General features: G+C 54.4%; 2 protein-coding genes across 6 annotated transcripts; both read right to left on the bottom strand.

The window, feature by feature from the left end:
• KLK14 (kallikrein related peptidase 14) lies at positions 1–18,123 on the bottom strand. 5 transcript variants are annotated; one of them, XM_032487886.1, is made up of 6 exons: positions 17,989–18,123; positions 4,141–4,201; positions 3,120–3,291; positions 1,290–1,543; positions 913–1,049; positions 1–302 (listed from the first exon to the last, which is right to left on the bottom strand). In XM_032487886.1, exons 2-6 carry the CDS (start codon positions 4,178–4,180, stop codon positions 147–149), a joined length of 759 nt encoding a protein of 252 aa, XP_032343777.1. In that variant the 5' UTR covers positions 4,181–4,201; positions 17,989–18,123; the 3' UTR covers positions 1–146. The 5 variants fall into 5 exon arrangements, with proteins under 5 accessions (XP_032343777.1, XP_032343775.1, XP_032343776.1 ...); XM_032487884.1 differs by lacking the exon at positions 17,989–18,123 and adding an exon at positions 15,060–15,245; XM_032487885.1 differs by lacking the exon at positions 17,989–18,123 and adding an exon at positions 4,344–4,904.
• On the bottom strand, positions 14,526–22,141 carry CTU1 (cytosolic thiouridylase subunit 1). Its single transcript, XM_032487839.1, is given in 4 exon segments — positions 14,526–15,707; positions 17,989–18,319; positions 18,321–18,534; positions 22,010–22,141. Coding segments are annotated over 3 exon segments (1,050 nt in total). The 5' UTR covers positions 18,498–18,534; positions 22,010–22,141; the 3' UTR covers positions 14,526–15,165.
• Between the last annotated feature and the right edge of the window lie 1,057 nt (positions 22,142–23,198).

The raw sequence follows: 23,198 nt of genomic DNA, 5'->3' as shown, positions 1-23,198 counted from the left end.
AGGGGAGTTCTGAGCCAGGGGTCAGGGTCAGGATGCTGGGGTCTTGGTCTGAGGGAGGAGGAGCTAGGGGCCAGGCTCCCTGGGTCTTGACTGGAAAGAGCAGGGTCTTGGGAAGCAGGCGGGGAGGTGGTATTCTACCACACCGGCTATGAACTGCTCCGCATGGTTTCCTGGATCCAGGTGTGGTACTTGCACAGGTTGGTGTAGACGCCGGGGAAGCCAGGCTGGGCACAGTGCTCCATCCCCCAGGACACGAGGCCCTGGAGCTGTCCTCTGCACACCAGGGGTCCCCCGGAGTCACCCTGAGTGGGGAGAGACAGAGATGGAGACACCTACCAACAGCTGGCCAGAGCTGTGGGTGTGGAGAGCCCGAGAGGCAAAGATGGGGCGGGGGTGGGCTGAGACTGGACATCTCAGCCCCTGGGCGTTGTGGGTCTCTTCCTTCCCTCTTCACGGTTCCCACTCTATCTCAGTCCCTTGGGTCTCTTGGGCCCCTGTTCCACTTAGCTCCATCTCCAGAAACCTGTGTGCCTCCAGATCTCCTGTCTCTGGAGTCATCTCTCAGGACGGGTGACGCTCCCTAGAGGCCCTGAGCACAGCCGTCTAGGTGCCCATATGTAATGACGGCAGTGACAGCAGTGATCAGAGCTCTGTACTCCTTCCGTGGACCAGTCCATCTAATTCCACCAACTAAACCATGCTACGCCTGTGGGGCAGGTGAGGAAACTGAAGCCCGGAAGGTTAGGTTCATTACTCAGGGCGAGCAGCTAGGAGGCAGCCTGGTTATCACAACCCTTCTTGGTCTCTGGGTTGGAGGCAGGGGGAACGCCACTGGTCTTCATGCTCTTGAGGTCCTTTGTAAGTTCCAGCCCCAAACACCCCCCTTCCTCAGGCTGTCTCCCTGGGCCTCACCTGACAAGAGTCCTTCCCTCCTTGGGGGACCCCTGCACAGACCATGCCAGCAGTGATGGCTCCAGGGTAGGCCTGCTGACACCTCTGATGGGAGATGATGTTGACGTTCACGCATTGCAGAAGGTTGGGCAACCTAGCTTTAGGGGGCACTGAAGGGTTAGAACGGGGACACCTTCCAACAGGACCCAGGAGTCTGAGCCTGAGCCCCTCCTCCCTCAGACCCAGGGGTCCATTCCCCAGCCCCACCTCCCTCAGACCCAGGACTCAGGCCCCCAGCCCCTCCTCCCTTGGACCCAGGGCTCAGGCCCCCAGCCCCTCCTCCCTCGGACCCAGGGTTCAGGCCTAGCCCCCGTCTTCCCCGATGCAGGACTTCTCACTGGTAGGACTGGAAATGGTGCCCCAGCCCGACACAAGGCAGGGAGTCTCCGGGCTGGCACAGGAGCTGGCGGTGGCGATCGGCTGCACCGCCCTCCCCAGCCGCAGGGGCCGCTCCAGCCGCAGCAGCATCAGGTCGTTCTCGTTGGTCCGGGAGTTGTACTGGGGGTGGCGCACCTGGCGAACCACGCGCAGCACCTGCTGTGTGGCCTCCCAGCCGCGCAGGTTGTGCTTGCCCAGGGCTACTCGAAGTGTCCTGGCCCATGACCCACAAGAGTGGTGCTGCTCAGCATCTGCCATGGAGACCCCTCCCCACCCTCCAGCCCCGCCCCCTCCCCTGGAGATGAGCTTTCCTCAAGCCTAACCTACCTGCCTTTAACTGCAGGCTGTGTTTGCTGTTCTCCTGTACCCTTTCCCCCAGCCTGGGCATTCTCTCGGGACCCAATTCCACCACCCTCCCCATCCCCTCTTGGGCTGTGTTCTGCCTTCTAACTTGGGTATAAGGTGATGGTTGGGCATTCTTGGCTGAGTTCTGAGGTCTGTGCCTGGCTCTATACTTTGGGTTCTAAGTGAGACTCTGGGCTCTGGCTCTAGGCTCTAAATCAGAATTGGTATTCTGGAGTTGGCCCCAGGGAGGCTCCATCCCAGTTCTAGCCTGGCCTTTGGGTTCTAGACATCTTGAAATTTGACGCTAAGCTAGGAGCTGAGTTCTAGACTGAGTCCGGATTACAGCATACTTTCTAGATACTGGTGTGTGCTCCAGTTTCTAGGTTGAGTTCTGGGCTCTTGATTAAGTTCTGGCTATGAACTGGGTTGTAGACAATGGTTTGAGCTCTGTGCTCCAGTTGGGCTCAGGGTTCTAAACACTGGTCTGAATTTTTGATTCTAGGTCAAGATCTAATTTAGATCAAATTGCAGGTGATAGTCTGGGCTCTTGGTTCTAAACTCTGGTCTGAGCCCTTGGCCTCTGGTTGGCCTCTGGGTTCTAGATGGAGCTCCAGGTTGTGGTCAGGATCCCAGGTTCTAGATGTTGTTTGCATTCTGAGCTTTATGTTCTAGACTCTGGGCTGAGCTCTGGGCTCTGGGTTCTATACTGAACTTCGGTTTATGGCATTGGCTCTGGTTTACGGGCACTGGGTGAGCTTTCATCTGGACTTGGACTTCTAGTCTGGGGTCTAAGGTAGAGGTTTAGATCTAGAATCTGGGAGGGGCTCTGGGTTCTGTTTTAGATTGTGGCCTGCATTCTGGGATGTAGATGTTGGGTTAAGGTCTGGGTTCTAGGCTTATCAAAGAGGAGCTATAGACTAGACTCTGGATTAAACATTGGATCTAGAAGACAACCTGGCTCCAGGTCCTTTCTCCTATGCCTTGAGCCATAAGCAGGGTTCTGGAACCCACAAGCTGGACTGTGGGTTCTGAACCTTACTCTGGATTCTAGGCAGTGTTATGAGAGGGGTCGTGAGTTTCTGGAGGTAGATTGTGCCCTGAATTCAACCATCAGTCTGGAACAGGCTCCTAATCTTAGTCTCTATATAGAGCTTGGCCTCTGGATGGATCTCTAGGTTATATGTTAGGTTCTAGGTTCTGTGTGGGGCCCTAAGCTGTTGTATGGGTTCTAACCTGTTGATCTGCTTTTAGAATCTCAACTGAGTTCAAGATGTATGGCTGGATTCCATATTCTGAGCTGGGTCTGTGCTTCTAGGCTCTTATCTAGACCCCAAACCAGGACCCAGCTACTACACTGGGTTCTAACAGGCTGGAGGGGCCCAGCTGAGCTCTGTGGCTCCAGACTCCGGGACTCACTTGGCCCAGGATGGGAAGGGGTGACTCACGGGCGGGCGCAGTGAGCAGCAGTGATGGCCCACTGGTCGGACAGCAGGACCCCTCCACAGAGGAAGCGACGTGAGGGGCCTGTCAGCAGGGCCGCCTGCCACGGCTGGGAGTTCCGGGTGCAGGTGTAGCCACCAATTATCTTGTTCTCGTTCCCTTGGCTCTGTGCCAGGGCTAGGGAGAGGCAGGGGTGAGGTGGGGTGGGGAAAGCAAATGAACTCAGGCCCTCCACCCCCCAAACCTTTAGGGCATCTGGGACCACAAATCCCCATTTCTTTGCCTAATCCTTAAACCACCCGCTTTTATCTCCCCTACTCAATAGGAGACATGCCAAACATCGCCCCCATTACTGTCCCAACACAACCAGGGGGTTTTCTGACACCCCCTTACCCCTAGGCACCTCCATAGTGTCTATTATCGGACCCCAGGGCTACTTTATCCAGGGCCCTGATCCATCTCCTAACATTGCCTCCACTTGCCCACAAGCGTTTTCTATCAGTACTTTTCACAATACACCACAATTCCAACCAGTAACCCTCCAGCACAATCAGGGAGCTCCCCGTCCCTCCCCAAGACGTCTCACTCAGTGTGACCCTGCCCCGCGCCCCAGGATGCACTCTGTCACCCCACGCCCACTCTGCAGGCCACACCACTCTCCCTACCAGGAGCCCACCACCCCGGCATCACCCCCTCCACCATTTCTGACAACATGCTGTCTCTCCCGTATTCGCTCTTTCTCTGATACAATCAAGAAGTGTCCCGTGGCCCTCCTTTCTAAGAAGACCCAGTCAAGACCTGCTGGTTCTGCACAATTCCTCATTTATTTACCTCTGTCTCCTACAAGCCTGCAATCTCCTAATATCTCCACGACTCAGAACTTGGGCATCGCCTCCAGCGCCCTCCTGTGCCAGGATCCCCAAGCTACGCCCCACTCCTTCCCACCAGGTCACCTGCGAGCATCCCTGGTCCCCAGAATCCTTCCCCATCTCTTCTCAGAGTCCTCAGACCCCACTGCTATCTTACCTACAGCCAAGATCTGAAGTGCTGTCAGCAGGAGGAACATTCTGGGGGTTGGGGTTGGATTCTGGCAAATGGAAAGAAAGAAAGTGAGGAAGAAGGAGGCTGCAAGAGACCCAGAGGTGGTGAGACAGAGACAGAGAGAGCCTCTCATGCAGAGACAAAGGTGCTTAGAGACATGGATGAGGCGTAGGGTAGAAGCCAGAGACCTGGAGGGCAGGGTCTGGGGGCTCCTTGGTGGCTGAGAAGGGCTTGGGTCCTGCCTTGCTGTCTCCTGCCTGGAGGAAGTGGGGATCGTGTCCTCCTTCTCTGTCACTCGTGGAGGCCTTTTATCCCTGGTCTGAGTAGCTGGCCCTGCCCCCCGCCCATCTCTTGACCTTTTTTTTTAATTGCCTAGTTCCCATTCCAGGATCGCTGGTCCCATCTCCTCCCTCCACCTCTCTGGCCAGAGAAGCAGCCACAATTGTTAATGAGAACCTGCCTGCCCAGTGGGTGAAGGTGTTATAATCTAGGAGGAACCCAGGGCGAGGGACCCCAGGGCAGGGTGGATGGGGTGGTAGTGGAGGTTCAGGGAAAAGTGCTGGGAGGTGCTGAGAGAGGGAGGGACAGAGGCAGAGAAACAGTAAGAGAAACAGGCCAGAGGAAGAAGTGTCAGAGGGAGAGGGGCTTGAGGGAGACGGAGGAAGAGCAGGAAGATGAATGTCGATGGGACAGAGGCAAAAAGACAAGCTGGGCGGGGGGTGGGCACAGAGCCCGAGATTCACAGAGAGATGAGAGTGGAAGAGCCAGAGAGAGAAGCAGAGAAACAGAGGGAGGAAGGGGAAGACAGAACAGAAACAGGAGCAGAGAAAGAAGGCGGAGAGAGAGAAAAGAGGCAGAGGTACCCCACCCTCCAAACGCGCACACACAGAACAACAGCAGCGCTGATGCAAGGAGGGGGAGGTGGTGCTGCGCTGGGAGACAAGGAGGAGGGAGATGCAGGGCCAGGCAGAGGACAGCAGGGCGATGGGGGAGTCAGGGAGGCAGATACGAAAGACGACAGGAAGAGAGGGAGGCAGGGGGTGGGGATGGGGAAACGGCAGGAGGAGGAGGTGCTGGAGGCACCTGGTGCTGGGCCTGCCTGTCCCCCACACTTTCTCCCTTTGTGGTCCTCACAGTCCTGAGAGGTGGGAGAGCAGGGACCCCGGCAGGGGGCTGGGAAGGGGGATCAGGGCAGAACTGGTGCCCCCAACTAGGGCTCTGCAGAGAGGCTGGGGAACAGAGAGGTACAGAGACCCAGAGAGAGGGGGACAGGGACCCAGAAGGAGAGAGAGGGAGACAGGGACCAGAGAGGGGGCGTATAGAGACCCAGAGACAGCAGGAGAGACAGAGTGATGCAATGGGGAGCCTGAGGTGGGTCTGGGTTCGAGGCACCCTATCCTAACTTGGGGCAGGGCCCGCTGCCCTCAGCTCCTCCCCCAGCCTCTTAAATTCCCTAATGACTGCAATTTGTCCCTGGGCCTGGGCAGCCCATCCCAGACCACCACGCAGTGACTCAGGAGGCCACGTCTCTGCACTCTCCCTCCATCAGCAACCCCGGGGCTGACTCCCAAACCACTTTCCTCCCGTCTCCGCCCCAGGGCCGGTCCCTGCTCCTGGGGAGTCTCTGTGCTTCTGAATCCTCACATGGCTGCGGCCCGCGCACCTCCTCTGTGAAGGTGTGTTTAGGGCAGTGGGAGGAGAATATCCTCCAGGTGGGTGGGGAGGGATCTGGTCCAGGCTCTCCCCAGCCCCATCCCATGTCTACCCACCAAGGGAGCCATGGCCATCTCACCCCCACCCCTACCACCTTCACGCCAAGGCTGTTCGCACCAGCTGCTGCAGACAACAAATGGAGCTGATGTACCAAATCCGCAGTGTCCTTTTAGCCTGCACTTTTTTTATAAGGGGCAAAAGGAAACTCAGTCTGGTGTGATGTGTGCTCTGACCAGGGGTGTTGAGGGCCTGATGAAGTCCCAGGGGCAGGGAAAAGTGTTCCCAGAGGGCGGGCTGTCTAAGCCGGGCACTGCGGATGAGTAGGAGTTCATCGGGGGGGATGGGCGGAGTGAGGTGTAGGGGTGGGAGGGAGGAGCGCAGCTCTGAGTAGGGACCTTCAGTCAGTCAGGAGGATGGCGCCGGCCCAGGGTGCTAGAGGGACAGGTGGCCGTGAGGGCAGGGCCAAGGGTGATTCTAAGCAGCGGAGAGAAGAGCCTTTAAGCTTCTCACTGCAGACCTTGGGCCAGAGCTTAGGAGCGCTGTCTGGTTAGAGACACTGGTGGGGTGTTACCAGCACAGACAGACGGCCCTGGAAACCAGAGCACCGCGGGGCTCACATGGGGAGATTGTACAGAGTGGGGAGACCAGGGGCATCTTCCTGGGACCACAAGAAGACCCCTAGTTTAGGGGGTAGGAGGCCAAGAGGGAGTGATGGAAGACTTAGGGAGAAGTCAGATTTTTGAAGAAAGTATTGATGGGAGTGGGAGCCGGGGCTGTGGGCAGAGACGAGCGTGGAGCAGAGGAGACCCTGGGCAAAGAGGACTCTCTGATGCAGAGGGACAGGGAGGGTATAGCTCAGTGGTAGAGCGCATGCTTAGCCTGCACAAGGTCCTGGGGTTCAATCCCCAGTACCTCTATTGAAAAAAAAAAAACACAAGGACAAAATAGACTGAAGTGCATTTGGAGCAGGGTAATAGCTTAGTGGTAGAACACATGCTTAGCATGCACGAGGTTCTGGGTTCTATCCCCAGGACCACCATCAGAAAAAAAAAAAGTTGTGGAGGGAGGAGATGGTGTCTGAAGTCTGGTTATGAGAGGAAAGAACAAAACAACACTCATGTTACTGAGGGTTTGGCCCAGCCAGGAGCTGTGCTCTGTTCTTTCTGCTTTTTTTTTTTTTAAGTTTTCATGTTCCAAACTTTTTTAAAAATTCATTTTTTATTGCAGTGAAATGCACATAACATGAAATTTACCTTTTAAATCATGTTTAGGGTACAGTTCAGTGGTATTAAGTACATTCGCAAGGTTGTGCAACAATCCCCACCATCCGTCTCCAAATCCTTGTCATCTCCCCCAGTTGAAACTCTGTCTCCATTAAACACAGGTGGCTCTCCATCCTCCGTCCCCCAGACCCTGGTAGCCTCCATCCTACTTTCTGTCTCTAAGAATTTGACCACACCAGGTATTCCTGTAAGTGGCATCCTACAGCAAATGTGTGCTTACTTTTTGTGTGTCCGGCTTATTTCACTGATCCTAACGTCCTCAAGGTTCGCCCTCGCTGTCGTGTGTCAGAACTTCCTTCCTTCTTAAGGCTGAATCCTGTACCATCATGTGGATGAGCCATATTTTGTCTACCCAGGTAACTTCTTTATGTGGGTTAGCATCTTTCCTTCCTCCTCCCCTCCCTCCCCTCCTCTCTCCCTTTCTTCCTCTTTCTCCTGCCTGCTTTTCTTTATTCTCTCTCCCTCCATTCAACAAATATTTATTGAGCATCTACTATGTTAGTAGTCATGGGTTTAAATGCTGAGGATACAGTAATGAGCAAAATAGACCGAGATCCCTGCCCTATTGATGGAATGAAAGGCAACCCCGGAAAAGAAAGTTAAATAAATACAGTGTATGTTACAAGCTCTGCAGTGCTGTGATGCTGTGAAGAACAATAAGAAAGCAGGGAGAAAGGCTGGGTCGGGACCCAGGTGACCTTTGAGCAAAGAGCTAAAGGTAGAGGGATATCTGGGGGAAGACTGTGCCAGACAGAGGCACAGCAAGTGCAAAGGCCCTGAGGTGGAAGGTCTGGTGTGTCCAGGGACCAGTGAGGGAGCCAGCGTAGCTGGGGCAGAGTGAGCAAGGGAAGAGAATAGGAGGAAATGAGGGCTGTGAAGTCATGGAAAGTCCAGACAGACCAGGTACTATGTTGTGCCCATTTTACAGCCTGAGAAGTGGAGGCTGAGATGGGGGAAGCGGCTTGTCCAAGGTCATCCAAGCACAGGAGGAAACGCACAAACTCAGGACTATCTGAATCTTCTCTCTGCCGTCTCCCGAGGCGACTTGAGCATCAATTCCATCTGAGCACTAAGTTGGGCGTCCAACACTGTTTCTATGCATTTTTCATAAATTAACTCACCGGACCCTCCCGACGGTCTCGTGAGAAAGGTGCTCTTGTCATCCTCCGTGCGCGGACGGGGAAGTGGCGACGCCCGGCCACGGTTACACAACGCGGGTGGCCGCGCCGTGACTTGAACCCAGGCGGCCGCGCCGTGACTTGAACCCAGGCGGAGAGTTCTAAACAACTGCACGGAACTTGATGCCCGACAACAAAGGGGCTGATGGTGCAACCATCCAAGAGGTGGGATTAACCCCGGACAAGAGGGAAGCCGCCTCTTCCATTGTTTAGGAAGGAAGAAGGAAAGGGCGGGTGAGGATGTGGCCGGAAGTGGAGGGAGGGTCGTCCAGGGAGACCGGGAGGCAGAGGCCAGCTCACCTCAAGGGGCACCTGGACGGGGGGGGGGGGGGGGGGGGGGGGGGGCTGGAGAGGTGAGGATGGCAGGTACCCAGGTGAGGTTGGCGATCAAGGATTTAAAGAGGCATCCGCTGAGCGGCTAGATGATTTTGTTCTGTTTTGTTTCCCTCCAGCGAAGAGCAGGCACTTGCAGGGCTGGGTGATGGTGGGAGGAAGGCTGAGAGGGGAGCTGAGGGCAGCGTGGGAGAGGGGCTGGGGATAAGGCGCACTGTGGGGGTAAAGGAAGGGCAGATAGAAGGGGCTTGGGGAGGCTGCATGAGGAGGGTCGGGGTGCCTTTCAGGTGGAAAAACAGGTGTGGCAAAGCCACCCACAGCTCTGGGAGCGTGGGAGGGGGTGGTCAGGGAGTGGGGTGCTGGATTTTGTGGTTTCAGAGGTGGAGCCCGTTCGGATGGAGATAAGGGCCAGGGTGTGACTGTGGGAATGGTGGTCTCTGGCCACATCGAGGGTGAGGGACTGAGAAACCAGGGGGTCCTCTCTCCCTGGGTCTGCTGACTCCCCATGTCAGCGAATGCCTTTTTCTACCTCCACTTGTAACCAAGGACTTTGCCTCACAAGAGCTTTATGAGATTAGAGACTCATTAGTACCACATTAGAGATGAGGAAACCAGATCTCAGATAGAAGTCACTTGTGCAGATGACATAGCTGGGATCTAACCAGGGAACCAGGGTCGTTTGTCTGCTAAATGCCATGCCACTCTGTCTCCAAATCTGCCTCCATGCCATCGAGGGCAGGGAATTCTCTGCTGGACCCTTGTCTCCTGGAACAGTCCTGTGTGAATGTGCATGCGATGCATGTTTGAGCGATGGGCAAACAGACCCTCACTTCTGCCTTCTGTCCCCCGCCGGTTTGGGGTTGGCAATTTCTCTAGTACCTCCCGAGTGTCACGTCTTGCTTAATTCCCCCATCAGCCCTGTGTGGTGCACACAATCACTCCCATTCTACAGATGAGGAAACTGAGAAATAAGGTCAGTTGCCCAACACGAGCCACTCGTGGAGCTGCGATTCGAACCTGGGCCCGGCTGACTCCATGTCCCTCTGCTGCTGATCTCACGTGTCTCTTTGATTACCCAAACTCTCCCTGGGTAATCTCTCAGATGGCTCTGAGCCAGCACCTGCATCTGCTACGTGCCAAGAAGCTTCTGCATGCATACCTGGGCACCCCTGATGCTCGGTCCACAGCCGACGAACATCTCTGCCCCACCTCCTTCCATCTTCATCATCAACCACTTATTTCTATTTAGGCTCCATGGTCCACCTCCTCCTTCCTCGAGTCTTCCCTTTGTTAGTAATAACACCATCCTCTCCTCAGTTGCTTCTGTCAGAAGCTGGGAGTGGTCCTTGATCCCTCCCTCACGCCCACTTCCCACTTTGGCAATTCCTGTCACCTTAGCGCCAAATAGATGCCAAATCCACCCACTCACTTCCTCTCACTCATCTGTGCCTAAGCTGCCTTAATCTCTCACCTGGACAGGTGCAACAGCATCCAAACCAGCCTCCACACTTCCACATTCGAACCCCGTTCCCATCTCCCCAACTCCCACCCAAGTCCATTCTCCACTTGGCAGCCAATATGTGTGTATATATATATATATTTATTTATATATATATAAAATATAAAACAATATCACATTAAAACCTGCTTAAAACCCATCCATGATTTCCCACGGCAATTATGATAAAAACCTAAACACTTCCAAGGTACTCCATGTCTGGCTTTATGTCCGCCTCTCCAACCTCATCATTCCATCACGCACTGTGCCTCAGGCTCCCCCCGCCTGGGACTTCCTTGATTTTCTTCACATGATAGGTGCCTTCCCACCTCAGGGCCTTTGTCTTTGCTGTTCCCTCTGCCTGGACATGTTTCCCAACATTCTGCCCATGATCACTTTCTCTAGAGTAGACATTCCACTCTAGTTTCTATCTCAGCCCCCTGTTGGTTTCCTTTCTATGCCTCATTTCAATCTATAATTGCTTTATGTGTTTGCCTCCTTGTTTATTGTTGCTGTTCTTTTTCCTTTATGGCATTTATCACCATCGATGTCCCCATGTTTTATTTACTTCCTTTTATGTGTAGACTGTCTCCCACAACTTGAGTGTCAACTCCAACAGGGCAGGGGGTTTTGCCTTCTTTATCTGTGTTCCCTGGCACAGAGTAGGTGCTCAGTCAACATTTGTGGGGATAAAGAAACATCTCTCTCACTCAAACTGAGGCTTCATGATGGCAGAGACCTTGTCTAGCGTGCTCACTGCTGAATCCCTGGAGCCTGGCTCTGTGAAAACAGGCTGAATGAGAGTGAGATTATGGAGAACCTTCTTCTCCCCAGACTCTCTGCCTCCCTCCAGAATATCTGCTTCTCCCCAGACTCTCTGCACCCAGTGCCTCTACATCTTCAGACCTTTACATCTTTAGACCTACAGTCATCTCCAATTACCCAGCCCTGGGAGAGCACACACTGAGGGAAAGATGGAGAAGCCCATCTTTTTGAGATTGGGCTCCAAATTCTTGCAGGGAAGAATGCTTCTGACTCCAGGGGGATGGTACCCCAGCATGGGGCATGGGGATTTCTACCTCACCAGCCCTGGTCCTTTCACAGACCTATTGCCACGTTCCATAACTATAAAGGACCCCTTGTATTTATGTAGGGGCTGTGTTTACCAAGTCCACAGGCCTCAGCAGAAGCCCTGCTCTGTGATGACTGGAGCTTCCTACCTCAGCAACAACCCTGCCCCACCCGCGGTGTTTTCTATGGCTTTCTCCCGCAGCAAGACTCTCCCGTGTTCACTACGGCTGTCTGCCTAAGTGGCAAACTTTATTTCTGTTCAGTCTGTTTAGTGAGGCTTCTCTTGTATTTACAACTTTGGGTTTACGCTGGAGCTCTTGCACTTACAAAACACACCTTAGGGTTTAGTAGGATTTCCACCTCTCTTAAGTTGCCCTCATGTCTGTTCCCACCATTCCCACCCCCTTGGCTTTGGCTTCTCCCTGGCTTCCTGGCCTATAAATTTTCCCCCTCCAGTCCTCCTAGAATCGGCCCCAGAAAGCTCTTTCTGACACCCAGGGCGAGCTCCGTCTGCTCTAAACCCTTCCCGGTGCCCCATCACCCCCGTGGAAAGCCCGCCTTGAGCAGTGGTATTCTGCCCCTCCCCAGGGGCCTGGCCTCCCCCCTCCAGCCCCTCCCCAGCCGGCCTACTCCAGGAGCAGCGCTTCCGCCCTGGTTCCCAGCGCTTCCTTGCCTGCAGGCCTTTCCACCTGCTGTGCTTTCGGCGGTACACTGGGCCCCCTCCCCTCCCCTTTCCCGTGCTCATTCTTACTCATCTTCCTGGTTTAAACACTGCCTCCTTCAGAAAGCATTCCATGATGCTCCACGCTGAGTTAGCGGCCCCATCTCTGCGCTCCCCTGGGCCCTTACTAATCCCCGCCGGGACACGTATCCCCGTGGGTCTTGATTTACCCACGTCCCTGCAGCCTCTCCCACCAGACGGGGAGCCCATTGAGGGCAGGGACTGGGGCTGAGTCAGCTCTGTTTCCCCACTGCCCCGTGCAGGGCCTGGCTCCTGGGAGGCACTGGCAAATGTTTGCTTCATAAATAAAGGGATTATCCTCATCACTCATTGGCTCAAAAATTCCTGTGGATTCCATCTCAAAACCAGAGCCACACTTATGCAGTCTGGCCACTCACCCCCTCCATCACTCCCTTGCCTCCCTTGGAGTTTGCACCTGCTGCTGCTCTGCCAGCAGTGCTCTTCCTAGGAATCTGCAGAGCTCACTGCCTCCCCTTGTGTGGGTCTCTGCTCAGCTGTCACCTTCTCCACGAGGTCTTCCCTTTCCACCCTACTTACATGTGTGGCATGCTCCCCGTCTCCAACTTATCAATTTATCACCACCTGACATACTGCACGGTCTCCCTATTGTTCTCCTCTCTTTTCTGGCCTCTCCCGGGGCAGGTTTTTGCTTTCGGCCACTCCTGTCAAAAGTTGTGTGCTTCGATATTTGCAGGGTGACTGAATGAATGGACACCTGGGTCTTGAGGTCATGGAAGGTTTCCAGTGTTCATAGGGGACCTTCAGAATCCTGCCAGACTGTCTCTTGCCCTTGGAGGCTGGCTCAGACCAGGGGGCCCAGGAGGGAGGTGGGAGGAGAGAGCAGAACTCCCCAACCAGGCAGGCAGCTGGAAGCAGACCTTGCTATGCAGTCAATGGCCACCCAATGCAAAGTGGGGTCACAGTGACCCCTTGTGGCTGAGGCTGAGAACAGCATCTTCCCCAGCTCTCAAGTGGGATCTTCTGGTCACATTCCCCACTGAACGAACTGTGGGTGAGTTTGAATGAAGTGAGCTGTGTTTAACATACACATAGGATTTTGAAACTTTAATACCTAAAAAAGGTAAAATAGCTCAAGGTTTTAAAAATATTGATTACATGTTAAATTAGAAATATTTTTGATATAATGGGTCAAATAAAATATATTAAAATTTCACTTGTTCCCTTTCCCCTCTTAAAAAATATGGCTATTAGAAATTTTTTAATTACACATACGGTTCACATTATATTCCCATTGGCTAGTGCTACAACAGAAATTTCACCAACCACCCACCTCCTGGTATGAAGGGAGAAACTGGGTTACAGAAGAGAAAAGTGCCTTGCTCAAACCATGCGGTCAATCAGTGGCTGACCTGCAATAAGGTCCCAGGTCCCCTGGCTTCCAGCTGACAGAATAGCAAGAGTCAAAAGCCCCAACTCCTTCACCGATTTGGTGCTGTGTGACTTTGGGCAAATGACCTCACCTCTCTGCGCCACAAGTCTACTCTTTGTAAAGTTGCGGATCAAAACGCAGTACATCACGTCACTGATCGAACACAACGGAGGGGTACTCCGCAGTGCCCGGCACCAGAGAATCATCCCAATTGACCGTGATCATCTTGCGCCCCCTACAGTCCGTTGTCTCCACCGCAACTAGAGTGATTTTTAGAAAATGGAAGTGGGATCCTACCTCCGCGAGACCCTGCAGGACCCGCCCTGGCCGCTGCCTCATCTCATCTCTTGCTATTTTTCTCTGTCCACTCTGTTCTGGCCACACTTCCTTGCTATTCCCTGTACTTACCAACTTTATTCCCAGCTCTGGGCTCTTGCATCGACTGTTCTCTCTGCCTGGAAAGCTCTTCCCCAAGATGGTTTTAGGATTCATTCCTTTGCTTTATTCAGGTCTCTGCTCAAACACCACCTCCTCAAAGAGGCCTTGCCCAGACCCCATGGTCACTGGCTCTTGCTCTCTCCTTATCCTGCTTTATTTTTATTTGTTGCATTAATCACTACCGGATATTATATATTCATTTTCTTATCTGCTTCTCTGTGAACTTCATGGGGCCAAGGGGCTTTTGTCTTTTGCTCACTTTAAGTATTACTAGTACTGGCACATGGGCCGCAGACGAGGTACTCAATGAACGTTTGTTGAATGAATAATTAACCTGATGCTCGATTAACTCACAGAAGAGGCAGGACATCTGATCCCTGTCCTCCAGCAGAATCTAATTAGGAAACGTGAGACCCAAAGAGTGTGGATGGCCACATATGAGGACAGGACCCAGGGGCTGGGGTCTGGGGGAGTCCTAACATCCTGGGTTGGGCAGGTGGGAGGAGAGAATCATTAGGACCCTGGAGCATGTGGGCAGGAAGATGAGAAAGGAGGGCATTCCTGAAAAGGGACCGGCCCGGCAAAGCTTGGAGGTGGGACTCAGAACACCACATCTCCCCAGGGGTCAAGTAGGAAGCCTCTGGGTCTCACGCCTGTCTGAATGGGCAGAGCGGCAACCCTGAAACCCAGAGCCCCCTGGTGGCCAAACCTTAATAAGAACAACCAAGTCTGACACCATTTATTGAGTACTTTATCAAACACAACAGTGCTTTGATGGGAAGCTTTGATTCTATTTTCAGAGAGGTTAAGTCTTTGACCTCCAGAATCGGAGGTCTGGGAAGCCCACCCCTGCTGCTCCCGAACCATCAAACAGAGATACAGGTGGTGGGACGGGGGAGTTAAGGACTAACCAGCGCCTGCAGTATGCGGGGTGCTCACAGAGAAGCATCATGATTACTGTAACTGACGTGTGTCCATCAAGTTAAGTGGTTTGCTTATCCCACTGCTGGCAAACATGAAACATCAGGCACACAGTAGGCGCTCAAGAAGGGTTAGGACTATCCGAGCATGCCCAGAACCCCACAGCCGTGCAGGCAAGCAGCCCCCTAACTCCCACTCGCTCAGGAGTGGGAAGCTGTTCAGTCCTCTCCTCCCTGAGACTCAGGAGTCCCGGCCCCCAGGCGCCTCCCCCGCCCCAGGAGCCCAGCGCCCCAGTTTCTGCAGGGTCACAGGTTGCAGTTCCCGTTTCCCTCCCCACCTCGCACCGAAGCCGGAGGCCAAAGTAACTCAGGTTTATCCACAGTGTCATCTGCAGGCGGCCCCGCGCTCCCACGGCGTCGGATCCCCGCGGAGAACTGGCGTCTCTAGAAGGCGGGGACCGGCTCGGAGGCCGGGGGTCCGGACGGCTCCGGCTCCGCCTCCCGCGGCGGCCCGTCCTCGTCCAGCCCCCGGCGGCCCTTGCCGATGGCCAGGCGGGGCCGGCCGCGGTTCAGGCCGTCCAGGAGGGCGCAGGCCTGGCAGAGCGCGCGGCTGGCCAGCGCCCCGCAGCGGGCGCAGGCGCCGGGCGGCGGGGGCCGCGCGGCCGGGGCCAGCGCCAGGCGCTCGGCCGAGTGCACGAGGTCCAGCACCGCCGACGGCCGCGCCGCCTCCAGCCGCTTGAGCAGGTCGCGCGCGTGGCCGCGGAAGGCCTCGGGCGCGTACACGCACTCCTCGGAGAAGTAGTCGAGGCGGCGGAAGTGCGCGTACAGCACCACCTCCTTCTGCGAGGCCAGCTGCAGCGGGCGGCAGCGCGGCAGCGCGCCCCCCTCGCCCGGCGAGCCCAGGCCCCCGCCCCGCGCCAGGCGGCCCGCGTCGCCCCGCAGGAAGTTCATGAGCACGGTCTCCGCCATGTCGTCGGCGTTGTGTCCTGCGAGGGGGAGAGACGCGGGGCAGGTGAGGCGGGGGGCGCCGGGGGGGAGGGGGCGCGGCGAGGAACGAGGGGGGACCCCACCCAGGCTCCCGTGGAGCAACCTGGGAAGCCCCCCTTTGCCCCCCACTTATTGCAAACCAGGCCCCGTTTCATGTCGTGAGTACAAGTGCTTTCAGCTACAAATATTATTCTTAGCACACACAAGGTCCTGGGTTCAATCCCCAGTACCTCCATTGAATAAATAAATAAATAAGCCTAATTACCCCCTCCCCCAATAAATAAATAAATGAAAATTATTTTTTTAAAAAAGTCAAAATGGCATTGAATGGAGATTGTACAGGGGATTGTTGTGGTAAGCAGAATTCACACCCCCACCCTCACCCCAATATGTTGGGTCACATGGCAAAGGGTATAAAGGTTGCAGACACAATGAGGGTTACCAATCAGCTGACCTTAAGATTAAAAAAAAGCAGCCTGGATTATCCAGGCAGGCCCTATGTAATGACAAGGGTCCTTAAAATGGGAGAATCAGGATGGGAGACGTGGGGACTGACACAAGTGCAGATGACGAAAGGTGGGACGGATTCAGCCCGAAGCTGCTGGCTTTGAAGCTGGAGGAAGGGGCCAAGGAACGAGGGTAGCCTCTAAACACCAGAAGAGGCAAGAAAACAGATTCTCCTGTAGACTCTTCAGAAGGAATGTCACCCTGCAACACCTTGATCCCACGGAGACACTTGCCTGGCTTCTAACCCCCAGAACTGCCAGCTAGTAAATTTGTGTTGTTTTAAGCCACTCAATTGGTGGTAATTTGTTACAGCAGCCATAGAAAAACTCATAGTTGTTGACACAAGCGCCTTTGACTACACAGACTGCAGTGTTTTTGTGTTATCTTTGTTTACAGAGACCAGGGAGAAGGTAAGTGAATATTTACACATCATTTAAAAATGCATTGATTGTCACAACCGTCCTCTCTCACCTGGACCACCTCAGCTGCCTCCCTCCAAGCTCATTTCCTTTGTTCTGCCCTCGCCCCTCCGACTCAGACTCCTCACCACTGCTAAGGTGAACTTCTCAAAGTCAGAGTCCTTAGGTCATGTCCACTGCTTTCCCCGCTACTCAAAGGATCAGGTCAGGTGTTAACTCCTCATGGTCATAGGGGCCCCTGGAGCCAAGCCCCGCCCACTGCTAGGGCCTGACACCACACCCCACTTCCTTCTTGGGGCATCTCAAACTGGCCTCTGCATAGATGGTTCTCTCTGCCTGGAGCAACCTCCCCTATGCCCACTGCCTCCTCACCCTGAGCCTTCAGATCTCAAAAAACCTCCTTGATCCCTCTCTGCATGTCATATTTTGCTCACACAGTCTATGTAATTTTTTTTCAGTACCACTTATAATCATTTATTATTTCATATTTGAATTGTGCAGAGGTATGGGCTTATTTCTGTCTAGTGCATATTTTCTCAGCCCTAGCATGATGATGATGATAGCATATACAATATATATGTGTAATACCTACTATCTATTAATATATACACTATATGTAATCTGTAAATTACAGTACAGACAATAGTGTATATATACACACATATACTTTATTCCTACCAACTCATCTGTCATAACAAATGCATGAGCCAGAAACCATTAATATTCTCATTTTAAAGATGAGAAAATAGAGGTAAAGAGGTTAAGAATTTGCTATGGCTACAGCTTGGATCTGGCATATATTAGAAACCAGTAGTTGTTTGTTGAAGGGATGGATGAGAGTGAGAGAATAAAAGAGTTATCGAAGAGAAGAGATGCCAACAAGAAAAAGGAGGTAAGAGGTGGAGAGATACTTTACAGAGACAGAGAAGGATTCTGAAGAGATATTTGGGGACCATGAGATCAAGAGTACTAGAGGCAATTAAAAATAAGTAAATAATCAAAGACTTAATCCCCAGAGACTAACTCCCACCCTCTTCTCCAGCCCTCCTCACCAATCTGTGTACACCAGGTTGGTGGCCAAGAACCAAAGTCTTTTAGATACCCTATCTGGCCCCATCCCTAACACAACCCATTCTGTCCCTCAGGGTATGAACCATGGGGGGTGGGGCTCCCGCCCTACGCTGGAGCATGCGCATATCCCCTTTTTCCTGCTCGTTTCTTCCCCTAGGACACTCGCAGTCTCCTTTACCACTTCTTAGGCCTGCGCCCCAATTCCCTTGCGGTTTCCGCCCCTCGCCCGCGCATGCGCCCGTTCCTTCCCATACGCTCCTCCTGCTACGGCGCCTGCGCTCACCTGTCACAACGTGCGTGGCTCCCACGAGGCGCGCCCCTTCTTCCAGCGCCCGGCGCCGCAGCACCCCGCAGAAGGTGCAGCAGGAGCGGCTGCGGCCGGAGCCGGCTGTGCTGCGGGCCACGGCGTCCATCGTCCAGCCCCCGAAGAGGTCTGCGTAGGCCACGACGGTGAGCGGGAGCTCCCAGCGCGCCGCCTGGCGCCGCACGGCCGCCAGCGCCGCGTCCCGGTAGCCGCCGATGCCCTCGTCCACGGCCACGAGGCGCAGCGAGATGCCCAGGCGCGGGGCCAGCTCGCGCAGCACGTGCGCCAGTACCGTGGAGTCCTTGCCGCCCTGAGGCGCCCACGGCCACCACGGCGCCGGGCGGCAGCAGGCGGCCCGCGACCACTGTGTGCAGCACCTCGGCCTCGAAGGCGGCGCAGAAGCAGGTGCCGCACAGCGCCTGGCCCGAGCGCGGGCGGCGGAGGGCGGCGCGCGCCTTGTTGCAGGAGGCGCACTGTGGGGCTGGCATCTCGGGGTCCGGGCGAGGCGGAAAGGGTAGGCTTCTCCTGGATGGGGAGAGAGAGGAGGCGGGTTACATGTGGATTTCGGATTGCAAGGGTCCTTGCCTACAGAGAGGTTGCCGGGATAGTGTTCCTGCCAGGAATAGACCAGGATGAAGTACGCTTCTTCCGGAATAAGGGAGGGTTACCTGTATAGAGCTGACCCTTGAACTATGTGGGGGTTAGAGGCGCAGTCAAAATACCCATAACTTTGGCCCTCTATATCCTCCCTAGTCCCACGTCCGCAGATTCAACCAACTCGGGGACAGAATAGTACTGTGTGTATTTATTGAAAAAAATCCAAGTATCAGTGGACCAGCGCAGTTCAAACCCATGTTGTTCAAGGGTCAACTGTATTCTGGTTTAAGGAGGCTGGTGCCTCCAGGAAGTCTTCTTGGATTACACGCATTACACACCAAGAAGAGAAGGAGCCTAAGAATTGGTTGGCGCGTGGAGGGGAGAGTGAGAGACAGGCAAGTTACACCCGGAATTAGGCTTGATTCTGTTTGGAGGGATAGAGGGGCATATTAAGGACCAGTTTCGTTCTCCAAGGAGGCCACTCCTGTTACAGCCCTGATCAGAGACAGGATGATTATCACTGACTTGGGCTTCCAGGGCCCTTCAGAGAGCTTGGGAGGGGTCAGTGACCTAAGTAAGGCCAGGGAGGCCAGGGGACTGCAGCTCTGTTAGAGGAAGGGGGATGAGCAGGAAAGACCAACTGGATTTCACTTTGGTGGAGGTGGGATAGCCTCCAGGAACGGGTCCCGACTGCATCGTCTGATCACCACCTCCAGGGAGACACAGAAGCAGCATGGATCATACCTCCAAGGAGACCAACTAGAGCTGTTTTGGGGGTGGGAGGTGTGTGGGCCTACAGGATTGCTGTGGTATCAGAATCTCCTGCAAGCTTCTGTGGGTTTACCAAGACATGGGAGAGGGAGGGTATAGCTCAGTCATAGAATGCGTGCTTAGCATACACGAGATCCTGGGCTCAATCCCTAGTACCTCCGTTTAAACAAAATAAAATCGTGGCGCTATTAAAAAAAAAAAAAAGGCATGGATCAGCCCATCCTGGACTTTCTGTTCCTCCCTCCTTCCCTCCCCCCTCCCAAGTCCTCCCCACCCAGAATTCTAGCCCCCTGACACCCCCTCGTTTGACCCACCTGTGCATACATTCTGTGACTGTATGCTTACTGTCTGCAACTTGTGATGGCAGGGACCACTCAGACATCTGACAGGCATCTCAAAACCCAGATTCCTGATTCCCTTTCCCAAACTTGCTTCTCTTGCAGTAAAGGGCCACTCTGTCCCTCCAATTGCTCAGGGCAGGAGCCTTGGGGTCCAGGACCCTGGACAGCTCTTTCTCTCTCTCTGGCTGCCTCTCCCCACTCTATCTGTGGGTGACTCCAAATTGCAATATCAAGTCCCAACCTTTGGTACAAATGCCCCAGAGGGGCATCCTCAGACCTCATCACCCAAGCACCCAACCAGATTGTGGCAAATCCTGTTTTCAGAACAGATCCAGAAGCCAAACACTCTTTGCCATCTCTACAGCTGTGACCCTAGTCTGTCTGAGCCAAGTTTCTCTCCTGGTTATTGCAGAAAGCTCCTCCCTGGTCTCCTGGCCCCATGCTCCCCTCCTCCGCATGCTCAGTTCTCCACAAAACAGCCAGTGGGCTCCTTCCCAGGACCTCTGCATCCTCCATGCAACTCATCTCACTTGATTCAGAGCTTATGGCCTCTGAGACTCCCTTTTCCTCTGACCTCATGCCCCACACTTCTCCAGCCACTCTGGTCTCTGCTCTCAAACTCCCCAGGGAACACCTACTGCAAAGTGTTAACACTGCTCTTCTCTGTCGCTGGGCCCAGCAAGCAGCCCCCAGGACCTATGGACCATGACCATTTGGCACATCTGTCACACCTGAACAATGCCCCCTTGAAATCTATCTACTCCCTACTCCCACCCTCCCAGCTTTGACTTGATTCTCCCTTGCTCTCCTGGTTTTCCTCCTGCTCAGCCTCCAGTCTCTTGGAGAATCCTCTTCGTGGTTCTCAGGTCCTGCTCAGCTCATTTTCCTTGTGGGTGGCTCTAAATCATGATGGCCACCAGGCTGGTCCTCCAAATGCCCCACAAGGACCCCGCTGGTCCTCTCGGATCCTAAATGCCTGAACTGACCAGTCTCCCCCTCCCCAGGCAGAAACTTGTTCTTGTCCAGCTGTTTCCAGCCTCCTGAGAGCACCATCACCTTCCACCCAGCTCCTCTGCAGGACAGGGCATACATAAAGTCACTCTCGACGCATCTCTCTTCTCCCCCTAAATCTACAGTCTCTCAGTCCTCGGAGGTTACCTCCTGAACGAGGAGATGAGTCTGTGCAGATTGCCAGAGGCTCATAAGCCACAACACGAAGTTTTAACTTTATTCAGAGAGAGATGGGAGCCATGGGAGGGTTTTGTGCAAAGAAAGGATAGGATCTGCCTTAGGTTTTAAAAAGGGTCCCTTTGGCTGCTGTGCGGGGAACAGACTGTGGCAGGCAGGGGCAGAGGCAGGGAGGCCAGTGAGGAGGCGATGGCAACAGTCAGTAAGATCATGGTGGCCTGGACTGGGGGTGTGGGGTGGGGTGTTGGCAGTGGAACTGACAAGAAATGGTGGGATTTGGGATCTATTTTGAAGGTAGAGGCCACAGGATGTGCACAAGACTTGGATTAGGGTAGAGGGTGGGGTCGTGAGAAAAGAGAGGAGTTAAGGATGACTTGGAGGTTTGGGCCTGAGTACCTGGGAGGAAGATGGGACCACTTAGTCAGGAGGGTCGCTGACCAGATTTCCATTTGGACATCCCAGGTTTGAAGCGCCTGTTAAGCATCTTCCGCTTGAAGAGTTTATAGACCCCAGGCTATAAACTCTGGGCTAGAAGAGCCCCTTGTATACCTCCATTCCAGTCCTGACCATGATTCCACCATTCCTGGTGACTGGCCTGTGTCCCCTGCTGTACTGTGAGCTCACTAAAGGCAGGGAGTGGGTCTGCTTCGTCCACCACTGACTTCTTCTGCCTCGTACGGGACTTGGCAGAGGATCAGTGCTCAGGAAAGACGTGTAGGATGAGGAAATAGTAAATGCACCCAGAAGACGGGCCCCAGGCCCCAGGGATGCCTAAGACTGAAGCTTTATCAGAAGGACAGGTAATGTGTAACATCATTCTATCAGGACAGAGGTTCCAGGACAGAGTAGGGGCCTTCTGAACGTACCCAATTGGAGGCGGGGTCAGGGAAATGGTCGAATCCCAACCAGTGGGAGGGGGTGAGGGGGCAAGGGACATACCGAACCGCTGCGTCCAAGTGGAGGTCCTGGTAAGAAGGCCTCTATAGGCGTTGGGAAGTCAGAGGCGCGTGTCATCACCCCCAGAGAGACCCTCAGCCCTCTCACGGCACCGCAACAAAGAGCGGGCGCTCACGGGCCAACCAGCTGAGGGAGGAAATACTCACCTGAGCAGAATGCGGTGCAGGGATGTCCAAACTGCGTTACACTGCGGAACTCTGGCACGGAGATGGCTCCGGAAACTGGACTCCCACAAGGCCTTGGGGGCTGTCTTGCCTGCGGCTCCCAGAACCCCATGCAGCGGCTCTACCGGAAGCGCCCTTTGTTACAGAGCCCTCTTGGCCTACAACTCCCAGCAATCCTTGTGGCCCATTCCCCGCCCACCATTCCCTAAATACACTGCCCTGTTTCCTTTCTGCGCCTGCGCACGGGCCTGGGATGGCGCTATGCTGCGTGTCCTTGGAGGCAACGAGCTGTCACTGTACAGGACGCTTGAAAGGCTAAGTGGCTGCATTCGGATTATCTGCTTTTATGGGATTGTTATAGGCTTTTAGAGGCATTGTAGAGCATATTATTTTTATCCTTTGAGATGGGGTTGCGGGTAGGAATTGAAGTTGGGAGTGCGGGGCTTGGTCGCGGGTGTAAAAGGAGGGGACAGCGCATGCGCGGGGCAGAAACTGAGGAAAGCGGTATTTGCAGGTGGATCTACGCGTACATTGAATGGGTAGTAATGGTGCGCGCGAGCGTGTCGAATGGAGAAAGGGAGCAGTGTTTGAGCTGAGATCTCTGCGCTTGCCTCAGCCCTAGAGGCTCCAACTTCTGAGACGGGGGGTTCCAAAGGCTCAGGTCCCTGAAACCCACTAGTGCCTAGGCCCAGGGTCGTGGAGACTCCGAGTTCCAGAAACCCAGAGATCCAGACCCCTGACACTTCCAGCAGCCAAGAGAACCAGGACTCCAGAGACAGGTCTCCCCCACCAAAGCCCGGGAACCTAGAGACTTCATCCCTCTACCAAAGACCAAGGACCTCGGAGACTCCTGAAACTGAAATTTAGAGGCCAAGGGAGTCACAAGACTCAGATCTCTGAGACGCAGGAGACCGGAGATCCTGGGGGCTAAGAAACTGAGAGTCAGGGTCCCCAAACCCAGATTCCCCCCAAAACCGGGGCTCAAAATTCCTCACAATGAAGGGACCAGAGCCTCAGGGATCCCGAGACTGAGAGGTGCACAGCCCAAGGGGTGTGGACCTTAGTGAGTGATGACAAGAAGGACAAGACAGACTCTGTGGAGGCTATGTTTTCTTCATGACAGGGGAGCCATGATGCCTAATTTAAGATGAGATGGCCTCCATGAAGTCAC

The sequence above is a fragment of the Camelus ferus genome, chromosome 9 (genome assembly GCF_009834535.1).
Source record: "Camelus ferus isolate YT-003-E chromosome 9, BCGSAC_Cfer_1.0, whole genome shotgun sequence".
Lineage (NCBI taxonomy): Eukaryota > Metazoa > Chordata > Mammalia > Artiodactyla > Camelidae > Camelus > Camelus ferus.
This window is presented reverse-complemented; position numbering and strand designations above follow the sequence as displayed.

Excerpts from the sequence above, each read along its gene's own strand:
- KLK14 (XM_032487884.1), bottom strand. The coding sequence starts at position 15,110 with ATGACACTGTGGATAAACCTGAGTTACTTTGGCCTCCGGCTTCGGTGC. Across the intron at positions 1,050-1,289 it reads CACCATTTCCAGTCCTACCA|CTAGGTTGCCCAACCTTCTG; the intron begins GTGAGAAGTCCT and ends TGCCCCCTAAAG. Across the intron at positions 303-912 it reads GAGGGAAGGACTCTTGTCAG|GGTGACTCCGGGGGACCCCT; the intron begins GTGAGGCCCAGG and ends CTCCCCACTCAG.